At 48.0% G+C, this 11844-nt stretch overlaps 1 protein-coding gene across 1 annotated transcript in view; it reads right to left on the bottom strand.

Annotated features, from left to right (window-relative positions):
* ADAM12 (ADAM metallopeptidase domain 12) overlaps nt 1-11143 on the bottom strand; it is a 388630-nt gene extending 377487 nt beyond the window's left edge. Inside the window, exon 1 of the mRNA XM_070470396.1 lies at nt 10618-11143. Within this exon, the coding sequence (XP_070326497.1) occupies nt 10618-10705 (88 nt within the window). The 5' untranslated portion in view covers nt 10706-11143. The remainder of the gene's footprint in view (nt 1-10617) is intronic.
* Between the last annotated feature and the right edge of the window lie 701 nt (nt 11144-11844).

Here is an 11844-nt window from a genome sequence, read left to right on the forward strand (position 1 = left end):
AGGGGATGAGATGATTGGATGGCATCTGATTCAATGGACATGTGTTTGAGCAAGCTCCAGGAGTTGGTGATGGACAGAGAAGCCTGGCATGCCGCAGCCCATGGGGTCACAGAGTTGAGAATGAGCAACTGAAATGAACACTGGATAAGTCAAAATAAGCCTGCACTAATAAAAACAAAAGCGAAGTCTACCTACCACCACCCCACTGTATTTGTTTGATGAGAGATGTGCTTCGGAATGGTAGACTAGGGACTTCCCTGGTGGTCCAGTGGCTAAGACTCCATGTTACCAATACAAGGAGCTCAGGTTCCATCCCCTGATTTAAGGAACTAAATCCCATGTGCCACAACTAAGAGACTGCATGCTTCAACTGAGAGCTCGTGTGACACAGTTTAAGATTCCACATGAGACCCATTGCAAATACATAAATGAACTAAGGCGATCACACATCCTGCAACTAAGATCCAGCAGAGCCAAATAAATAAATAAATATTTTTAAATAGTAGACTAAAATACTAGACAACAATAAGAATAAATAGGAGAGACAATGAAAGACATGGAAGCATTCTCAGTTCGTGGAGGTGTCTGGGAGGCAGCCAGAGTCCCCAGCTACCTTTACACTTTGTTACCTGAAGTGCAACATTAAAGGTTTAAGACTATTACTAAATTGTGGAAAACAGATATGCAATCTCTAAATTACTAGAGCTGGAAAGAAGTAGGTGTAAATAATCCTTGAGCAATATCATGCATGCATGCATGCATGCTAAGTCACTTCAGTTGTCTGACTCTGCAAGCCTATGGACCACAGTCCACCAGGATCCTCTGTCCATGGGATTCTCCAGACAAGGATACTGAAGTAGGTTGCCATGCCCTTCTCGAGAGGATCTTCCCAACCCTGGGGTCAAACCCTTATCTCTTATGTCTCCTCCATTGGCAAGTGGGTTCTTTACCACTAGTGCTACTTGGGAAGCCCTCAGCAATATAACAGGACACAGGAAAAAAAGGTGTGGAAAAAATATTAAAATTCAGTAAACTTTTAATAAACAGAGAACAAAGTGGAAGAAGAGTTTAAAGGTCACAATACACACGAAGGAATGGACCTCGTGAGCTAAGAGGCAGCAATCATAAAGTTTTAAAATCCAGGCGTATATTGTTTAAAATAGACAGATGTTAAATATAATGACATGGAAAATTTGCAACCGAAGAGATAGGAAAAGACATACCAGGAAAGTACAAACCCAAAGAAAACTGATGTGGTAATATATATAAATTGGTACAACAAGTTTAGAAAGCAATGTGGAAACACAGATCCAAGTGGATAACTGGCTCACTCTACAACTCAACCATTCATCTGTTGTCGACTTTCTAGAATTCACCGACATGTGCAGAGATGAGCATAAACATCCTTGGGCCAGGCTTCCCAGGTGGCTCAGCAGTAAACAACCGGCCTGCCGATGCAAGAGACCTAAGAGCCCAGGGTTCAGTCACCGGGTTGGGAAGAAGCTCTGGAGGAGGAACACTGCAACCCACTCCAGTATTCTTGCCTGGAGAATCCCATGGACAGAGGAGCCTGGCGGGCTACAGTCCATGGGGTCACAAAGACTTGGACATGACTGAAGCGACTTAGCACGCATGCATCCTTGGGCCAGTGCAATATCAAAAAGCAGGGGAAACGTTATTTATCCATACAGGGGTGTACAATTCATGGTTTAACCATTCAATTAAAAGGAACGAAGCAAGCACATGTATCTTACTGATACAAAAAGTAAGTCTTCAAAAGTACAGTGATTTTTTTTTTTAAGCAAGTTGCTGGAGGCTGCTGTATACAGTAGGGTAGCACTTATACAATATTTAATATAGAAATAATATCAAATATTTATTAAGGATGCTGCCGATGCTGCTGCTTAGTAGCTCAGTCGTGTCCAACCCTTTTCTACCCCATGGACTGTAGCCTTCCAGGCTCGCCTAGCCACGTGATTCTCCAGGCAAGAATACTAGAGTGGACTGCTATTTTCTTCTCCAGGGGATCTTTCCAGCTCGGGGATCCAACCTGCATCTCCTGCTTGGCAGGCAGATTCTTTACCACTGAACCACTTGATGTAAACATATATATATATATATATATATATATATATATATCAATATCAATTTCAGAGTAGTGGTTGTCTTTTCAGAAAAAGGATGAAGAACTGGATGGCTGGAGAGAAAGGGGGATGGTTACAAGTAATCTTTAACGTTTTACATCTTTAAATGTGAAAAATTCTGAAGCATAATAAAATCTGCTTGACAGGAAGAGTATGGGTGTGTAACTTATTCTAAATGCTTTTCTCAGCTCTTAACAATATTTCACATTTTATGAAAGAATGGATAATGGGGCCAAAATTCTTCTTTCATGACCATATCTCAAATTTTACTGAAACGGGTTGAATAAATGATTTTAGTTTAGAAATTCTGGTCAGCTTGCCTTATTTCAGGCATATGTGTGGTCCATCCACCAGAGTGTAGCTGCATTTTAAGATGTAACACAGACTGTAAGTTCTGATACAGCCTCTCAAGAGCACCACCGAAACCCCCAGGAGTGAAGAAAGCAAACCCAGGTTCTCCGATGACATTCAGGTTCTTGTGAACAGAGGCCTCATGAGAAATGCTTCATCCTATCCTGGTTTTAACCACAAGTACAGCAAAACACAAAACAAGGAATCTTCTGGTAAAACTGCAGGCTGTTATTTACCACGCCATGCCAAGAGAGGGTGTCAGGGTGTATCACAAACAGTTCTAAGAATGGTTCATCTAAAGGGATTGGAGAGAGCAATGCTTCCAGGACAGATGGAAGGTCCAGAGTTGGTCCAGTGAGGCTGCCCAATTTTTTAAGCAGTTGCCTAGAAACTGCCATGCACCCTGGCGAGTGAACAACATCAAAGGTGCATGGACTGGGTGACCCCAGGGACTGCAGCACACCAGGCTTCCCTGTCTCTCACCATCTCCCTGGAGTTTGCCCAAGTTCATGTCCACTGAATCTGTGATGCCGTCCAACCATCTCATCCTCTGTCTCCCTCTTCTCCTTCTGCCCTCAGTCTTTCCCAGCATCAGGGTCTTTTCCAGTGAGTCGGCTCTTTGCATCAGGTGGCCAAAGTATTGGAGCATCAGTTTCAGCATTAGTCCTTCCAATGAGTAGTTAAGGTTGATTTCCTTTAGGATTGACTGGTTTGATCTCCTTGCTGTCCAAGGGACTCTCAAGAGTCTTCTCCAGCATCACAGTTTGAAAGCATCAATTCTCTGGCACTCTGCCTTCTTAATGGCCCAGCTCTCACATCCACACATGACTACTGGAAAGACCATCGCTTTGACTATATGGACATTTGTCTGCAAAGTGATGTCTCTGCTTTTCAATACACTGTCTGGGTTTGCCATAGTTTTCCTTCCAAGAAGCAAGCGTCTTCTAATTTCATGGCTGCAGTCACTATCTGCAGTAATTTCGAGCCCAAGAAGAGGAAATTTGTCACTGCTTCCATATTTTCCCCTTCTATTTGCCATGAAGTGGTGGGACCAGATGCCATGATCTTAGTTTTGTTTTTTTTTAATGTTGAGTTTTAAGTCAGCTTTTTACTCTCCTCTTTCACCCTTATCAAGAGGTTCTTTAGTTCATCTTCACTTTCTGCCATTAGACTGGTATCATCTGCATATCTGAGGTTGCTGATAATTTCTCCTGGAAATCTTGATTCCAGCTTGGAACTCACCCAGCCCACTGTCACCCTGGGAGGACATAAAAGCTTAAAGGATAAAAAAAATGTCAATATGATGCTAAATTATTCGGCTTCTCCATCTCCTTGATCAGTTGGAGGCAATGTTTACTGGACATTAAATACAGCCAAGGAAGCCGGATGAAGAATACACTGGGGTGAGTGTAAGGACTGAAGCGGCAGCCTGTCAAAAAGCACGATCTTCACCGTGCACATTCCAAGTGACAGCGTTTATAAAATACACTATCATTCTGTCTCAAAGTAAACTACCTTACAGGCTCAATGCTAAAGACATTTAATTATTTTCAAGGTAGAGTATATAGATGACAGAACGTGAACAGCGGTGAGGCTAAGACCTGGTCCCCACCGTGAGACAGCCTGGGGGTGGCCCTTGGCAGACACTCAGCCCTCAAAACTGTGGTTTCCTCCTCTGTACCGTGAGGGCAGTAACAGCACCAGCTGCAAGATGCCTCCCCAGGGACTGAATGAGACAGTGCAGGCAAAGACCCTGCAAGAGCTCCCAGCACCGGAGCACTCAGTAATAACTGTGGGCTGGTATTAAAACTTTGGCATCTTGGCCTGCATGCTCAGTCGGGTCCGACTCTTTGCGACCCCACGGACTGTAGCCTGCCAGGCTCCTCTGTGCATGGGATTATCCTGGCGAGAATCCTGGAGTGGGTTCCCATTTCCTCCTCCAGGGCATCTTCCCGACCCAAGGATCGAACCTGTGTCTCCTGCAGCCACTGCACTGGCAGGCGGATTAAAACGTTAGGGTTCACAACATCCTAAACAAACACACATAAAGAAACAGCTACGACAAATGCACAGAAACTGCTCCCCAGACATTCTGTATAGATTATATCAACTTCACGTTCTCAAACCCAGAGAGCTAATAATTAAGAACTGTGGATCCTACAGGGCCGCTTCACACAGCTTCCTGTGGGCACGCGGCCAAGGGGCTACCCATGTGGTAGAGAAGGAACATGTGACAGTGTTTCTGACACCTGTCTTTATAAATCAGATACTGCAGGAACAATTCCGCTTAAAGAGGCCTCTGGAACGTACTATGATACAAAAACAACAACAAAATTTTTTTTTTGCAACTGTAACGAGTTCATTATGGCATCATCTACACCAGGAAGAAATGTGCTTAGCTTCTTTAGATGAGATAGTTGCATTCCTGAAAAAATATACTTACAGTTTCCACAGCTGCAACATCTATCTAATTAGGTGCATGTTGACTTTGAGTATTTATAGATTTTTAAAGGAAAGTTTTGAAACATTTAAAAATGAATGCAATTTTTGTTTCCACAAGGAAGGGCTAGAAAGCGCCAAATGACAAGTGAGTTGTTGGGGGCGGGGGAAGCACGTCTGTACAGAGTGTGGTCATAGAAGCCTGCGCCGACTTTTAAATGCCCAGGGCAGGCTCAGAGGTGTTTATCTGCACTCCCTCCTGAAACCCTATGACACAAATAATCATCATAAAAATAATTTAATAAAAAGCAGAGTTGGAGAGAAAATAGCAACACACAAGAGAAAGCAAGAGGGCTTTAGGAGAGGGGAGACCAGTGATTACCTCCACAGCAGAGGACAGCCAGGTGGGGGTCCTTCTGCCCAGAGAGAGGGAAGCTGTCTAGGAGGGGAGATAAATGCCAAGAATCTTGGAAAGACTTGGGCATGGGAGGCGCTAGACACCTCTGACGGGCAATACCATCTAGGCTGAAAGACCGTCCAAGGCAACGCTAGAGTGGCAGGTCCCTTGCAAAGGCACCACGTAGGTGACCGCCTCTCCCATTTCATCAGACAGGAGATGTATTTTCTGGAAGCTCTGAAGCAGAGAAGTTCTGTATGCCAGGACCCAGGCATTGCTGAGAGTGAGGAAGTGGTAGCAAAGTGCCAAGCTAAAAGCAAAAGGATTTTTAAAAAGGAAAAAAACAAAGTCCACTCACGGGTGAGACATCTGCCTTAACCCCATCCCACTGCTCAGCTCACAGGCCCTGTAGGTAGGCAGGCTTAGCTCCCCAGCTGTTTGCAGTTTGGTCTCTAAGTGGTGTCCGACTCTTGCACTCCTGCGGACGGTAGCCTACCAGGCTCTTCTGTGAATGGGATTTCCCAGGCAGGAACATTAGAGTGGGCTGCCGTTTCCTTCTGCAGGGGATCTTCCCGACCCAGAAACTGAACCCACGTCTCCTGCTTGGCAGGCTGATTGTTTACCACTGAGCCACCTAGGAGTGGTAGCAAAATTCTTTTTTGGAGAAACTGACCAACTTAAGAAAAGACATAGTCAGTGATGTATGGAGGTACCCCCAACAAAATGTAGGCCAACCATTTACTAAGCTCATCTTTGAAGCACACAGAAGTTTCAATCAACTTTTTAGTGTCTCATTGTTAAATATAAACAGACCACCAAAATATAGACATGTGACATAAGTCAAAGACTATACCGGATAGGAGTGTGGAGGACTAACAGTGAGAAGAAAATCAGTGACACAAGGTTTAAAAAGTAAAAATTAATATATGCTAAGAATTCATATAAATCTTGCATCCGTTATGAAAGAAAAAAAGGACAGAATCTTATTTTTTAAAAAATAGAAAATCGATAGAACAAGAAACATTCCATGGAAATTAAATACATAGTAGCAGAAATAAATAACTTGAGTAGCCGGGTTGAAAAGTGAAATTAAACAAACTCTCCCAGAAAGTTGAACAAAGTAAAGGAGATGAAAAATAAAGGAGACAATTAGAGGATGTTTTCAGGAAGTTGGGACATATAGCTAATAGCAGTTTCAGAAAAAAGCATGATAAGAACAGTAAGGAAGAAATAATAGAAGGAAGTATGTTGGAATTTTACAGCATGAATTTTCAAGCAGAAAGTACCAGCATTAAGTACTGATAAGAATTTAGCTAAAGCACATTATCATGAAATGTAAAAATACTGGGAATTAAGATGACAAAAACTTTGAGAGAGAAAACAGGCTACATATAGAGGAGTAACAATCACCAACCTCTCAACTTCCCAATGGGCGCAGAGACAATGAAGAAATGTCTTACAAAACATCGATGTATATGACTTCTGTCTTGGAACGTTATTCCTAAACTAACAAAGGTGATATATATATATATATATATATATTACCACTTTTAATATATATGTGTGCATCTGCTCAGTTGTGCAGTTGGTCTGACTCCTTGCGACCCCATGGACTGTAGCCTGCCAGGCTCCTCTGTCCATAGGATTTCCCAGGCAAGAACACTGGAGTGCGTTGCCATTTCCACCTCCAAGGGATCCTCCTGACCCAGGGATCAAACCAGAGTCTTCAGCGGCTCTTGCCTTGGCAGGCGGATTTTTTATCACTGTGCCACACGTGTGTGCATGTGTGTGTGTATTGTTGTTTAGTCGCTAAGTTCTGTCCAACTCTTTTGGGACCCCATGGACAGAGAAGCCTGGCAGGCTACTCTGTCCATGGGATTCCCCAGACTAAATATATATGTATATATATATATGTGTGTGTGTGTGTGTATATATATATATATATATGTAAACACCAATGTGTACAACTAGAAATAATATTTTTTTTCTATCTTCCATGCAGCGAGCATATATCACAGTCTAGCCAAGAAAAAATCTGCGACAAAGGCTTCTGGAAATATTCTTATCTTCCCAATAAGATAGAGTTAGTGATTCTGTTTTTTGCCACTTCTGCCTTATTACTGCCTAGAATGCAGATATAACGCCAAAATGTACAGCAGCCATCATGAGACCACGAGGCACTGAGGAAGGAGCCAAAGGCCGACATATAAGTGTGGCAGGCCAAGCAAAAGCCACGGCTCAGGTCCCTGATGAAAGAGAGATGAAAGGAAATCACAGAACGTGGCGTGGCACCGTCATAAGCAATATTCGTGGTGCAAACATGAACGCTGTTTTTTCAAAGGGTGGCAACATTATGTTGGGAAGTTGGAAAGAAGAGAAGCCCGTGGGGCCGGAGTAGAGATAGCAAGGGAGGGGGGTGGTGAGAAAGCAGATAACAGGAAAGCAGGCGATAGGTTATCCAGAGGTTTGGATTTTCTTAAGAACCATAGAAAGCCACTGGAGAGTTTTAAACAGGAAAGCAGCATGATCCAACTCATGATTGAAATAGATGACTTTGGCCGTGGCGCTGGGAAGAGTACGCCGAGCAGGGACAGAAGGAGAAGCCAGCAGATGGGTTAGGAGGTGACTCCACTTGGATGTGAGGCTCCGCAGAAGACATCAAAGGAAGGGAGAAACAGCGGCCAAAGCTAGGGACGGCCTCTTGAAATGGTGGGGCGGGGAAACATGGGTAGATGAAAACACACTTTGGAGGTTGGTGGCTTATGGAGGGACAGGCACAGACTCAGGATGACCTACGTGTTTGCATGGCATCTGGAAAAGGCAAGGAACACTATTACTGAGTTGGGAAGATAGGAACAGGGGGTGGAGAGTATCTAGGGTCCTGTTTTGGACCTGTTAAGGCTTGCTCGGTGGCTCAGCTGTAAAGAATCCACCTGCAATGCAGGAGACTTGCAGGAGATGTGGGGTCCATCCCTGGGTCGGGAAGATCCCCTGGAGAAGGACATGGCAACCCACTCCTGTATTCTTGCCTGGAGAATCCCATGGACAGAGAGGCCTGCAGAGCTACAGTCCATGGGGTCTGGAAAAAGTCGGATATGACAGAGCAACTAAACAACAGTAACAAGAAGGACTGAGATGTCACTGCAGGGGACCAACAGGAAACGGTTCTGAGAGACACAGAGAGATAAACCCCCAAATATGCCCCATCTTCACCAATTGCTAATTTGTCCCTCTCTCTTGCCAACACAAAGAGATGCCTCATTACACATTTGGGTTTTTAAACAACCTCCATGCTCTGATTTGGTGCACCGACTAATTTAAGACTTGATAGTGAGAACCCAAGGATAAACAAGCAGTGAATCCTGGGATATCTCAGCATGTAATCACTCTAAATGTTTCAGCTTAACTGGTTTTCTAGTGAAAGTGTTACTCACTCAGTCGTGGCCGACTCTTTGCATCCCCATGAACTGTAGCCCGCCAGGCTCCTCTGCCCATGGAATTCTCCAGACAAGAATACTGCAGTGGGTTGCCATTCCCTTCTCCAGGGGATCTTCCTGACTCAGGGATTGAACCTGTGTCTCTTATGTCTCCTGCATTGGCAGGTGGGTTCTTTACCACTAGTGCCATCTGGGGAGCCCCGCAACCATTCTAAAGGTTTTCGTTTAATTTGGTTTCTATTCTGAGTCATAGCTATCCTAGGGAAAAACTCTCTCAATCAAAGCTGCAGCCATAAAATAATAAAAGTTCTTCCTCCATGAAATAATTTCCCATTATTAGCTTGACTTAGTAAACATTTTCCTCTTTAAAAAAAAAAAAAGCATTTATTGTCCATGTTCAGTGGACTTCTGTTTATGTGTACAGAGCGTGTGCCAAGGCAAAGACCACCTCAGGCACACTCTGAGATTCTGTTTCAGTTCTTTTCTAAAGTTCTTTCTCAATAAATATTCAAAAGGACCAATTTGTACAAAAGTCTTTCAAAACACTTTGGATGACTATTATTTTCACTTGCAGGTCAGAGAGTTATTCAACTCAACAGTCAGCAGTATTTTTTCTTGGCTTTCTCATTGCTTCTTCCTTGCTTTGAGCAATCCTTTTATTTAATCATTAATTCCAAATTGGTCTTCATCGGCATGTGGATTTTAATGGGAGCGGGTTTTAGCCACGTTACAGGAGATACGGTGGGGGGGGGGGGGAGGGTAGAGAGTAGCCGTGGCAATGGCTAAACTAAACGTACCCTGAGATGGTAACGGTTCTTGACTGAGGCCAGTTGCTGAAAAATAAATGCCTGTGATACAGAACCAGAGAAATCTGGAGCTGGAGGAGGCAAGCCTTTCATCTCCAGGCCGACAGCGCCTCCGGCGGCAGAAAGGCGGCGGTGGCGGGGACGGACCGGGACCCGCAGAAACTTGCGAATTTTTAAAAAGGCACCTGCTGTTTCAGCTCTCATCGTGGAAAAAGATCCACAGGTGCCGGTTTTAAGGGCAGACAATTGGGGGAAACCCAGATCTTTATAAAACGGCTATAACAGCCACACTTTAGCTTAACTTGGAGTTAAGTTCTCGCTTTACACAAAGTTGATTTAAGCGACTAGTTGGCAGAGAACGTGACGGAGCGGCGGGAGACAGAAAGATTCTGCTCAGGTTTGGCCGCCGTGGACCATGGGGAAGCTATCCGGAGTCCGGAAAAGAGGGAAAGAAAATTAAAGAAGTGAGCAGTAGAGGTCCCCCCCCCCCTTTTTTTTTTAGGTGGAGAGCGCCGTGGGACCCGGCGGGCTCACCCGCGCGGTGACGGCGCGTCCCCCGCGCAGTGGATCCGAGGGGCAGGCAGGGGCGGGCTGGAAACCTCAGTGAGAGGTGGCCCGGGGTCAGGGATAGGGGTCGGGGGAGGCTTCATCAGGGACAGGGCGAGAGGACCCGCGCGCATCCTCCGGGGCGACACGTGTAACTGTCAAGGCGGAGAGACACCCCGGCAGATGAGCCCCGGGAGGGGAGGGTGCGCGAGCGGCCCCGAGGCTGTGCCCCCCGGCTCCGCGCAGGCGGCTTCGGGGCCCCGAGCCACGGCTTCCCTCCTCCCACCGGGAGCTGGCACCTGGGCGGTGGGCGAGGGGTGAGCGGCGGGGGTCCCGTCCGAGCCGGTTCCCGAATCCCGGCGCTCCGCAGCTGAGTCCCCGCGCGCCGCCATGCGCCCCTGAGCGTACCCCCCGCCCCAGTGGGGCGCGCGGAGCCCCGGGAGGACGGGTCCCCAGCGGGATGGCGGGCGGGCCGCCGCCTGGGCTTGGCCACTTACCTCGGGCCGCGCGCGGCGCCAACAGAGCCCCAGCCAGGGCGAGCAGGAGGGCGCGGGCGGGGGGCGCGGGCGGCGGGCGCGCGGCCATCGTCGCCGGCCTTCGGTGCAGCGGCAGCTCTCGGGCCGGGCGGCGGGCGCTGCACCATCCCCCGCGGGCGCCGGGCAGGGGCCAGGCGTCGCGACCCGCGGGGACTTCCTGCCGCGGGGAGGCAGCTCCGAACCCCCTCGCGCAGCGCCCCGGCCGCGGAAGAGCTCGTCTAGGCTTTCATTTTTTTTAAAGAAAGTTTTCCCTTGGCGTGTGTGTGTGCGCGCGTGTGTGTGCGCGCGCGCGCTGTGCTGGCACGGGCCAAGCCTTGACCGTTGCAATAAATGAGCAAACTGTCCGAGTTGGCCCCGGGACGAGGAAGATCGTTAGGGCGAGGAGGCAGGCCTGTGAAATGGATCCACGGCCCGCAGTCACCGTTCTCCTGACCACGGAACAAATTATCGTCTCCCCCGCCCGCCGGCGGCGTCCCGCGGGTCCTAGAGACCGCTCGGGGTTCCCCCCCAACCCCCGCCCAGGGTCCCGCCCAGAGCCGGGCTCGCCCACCCCCGGGGCGGCTCGGGGCTGGGCGCCTCCTGGGCCGCGCGCCCCGGCGGCGGCGGCGGCACAGACGTGGCTCGGTGGCGGCCGGGCGCAGGAGCGCACACACATCCCCGCCCCGGGGTGATGTGGCCGCGGGGCCCCGGGCGCCCGGCTGCCAAGAGCACACGCGGCGGCACGGTCCAGCTTTCCAGTCTGAGGCTGGAAATGATGACTCGGCTGCTCGCTCCAGGCTCGCCGGGAACCAGCGGAACGCGGGTAGCCGGTCTGAAAGGCTGTCGGCCGCTCCCCCGCCGGGCCGGTCCCCCAAGTTCCCAAACGGGGACATCGCCTGCCTGAGATTGAATTCGGACTTGAAGACACGCGACTTCTGGGCATGCTGCTTTTGAGGCTTTGCTTTAGGTTTTACCATCATAGATTGGCTCACGTTTCTCTTCCAGGGCATGAACCTTCCCCTCCCCCCTCCCCCCCCCAAAAAAAGGTGCACACCAATGTTTCCCAAACTTTCCTGATGTAAGAAACGACTGAGTCTGTTTGTCAGAAATACTGATTCCTGGGTGCCCGCCAACGCCCTTGAAATGAGGCTCTCCAGCCAGGGGGCCAGGGAGCACTGGGTGTTTGGGAAACACCGGTGAGATGAATGA

The sequence above is a fragment of the Odocoileus virginianus genome, chromosome 7 (assembly GCF_023699985.2).
Source record: "Odocoileus virginianus isolate 20LAN1187 ecotype Illinois chromosome 7, Ovbor_1.2, whole genome shotgun sequence".
NCBI classification, from domain to species: domain Eukaryota; kingdom Metazoa; phylum Chordata; class Mammalia; order Artiodactyla; family Cervidae; genus Odocoileus; species Odocoileus virginianus.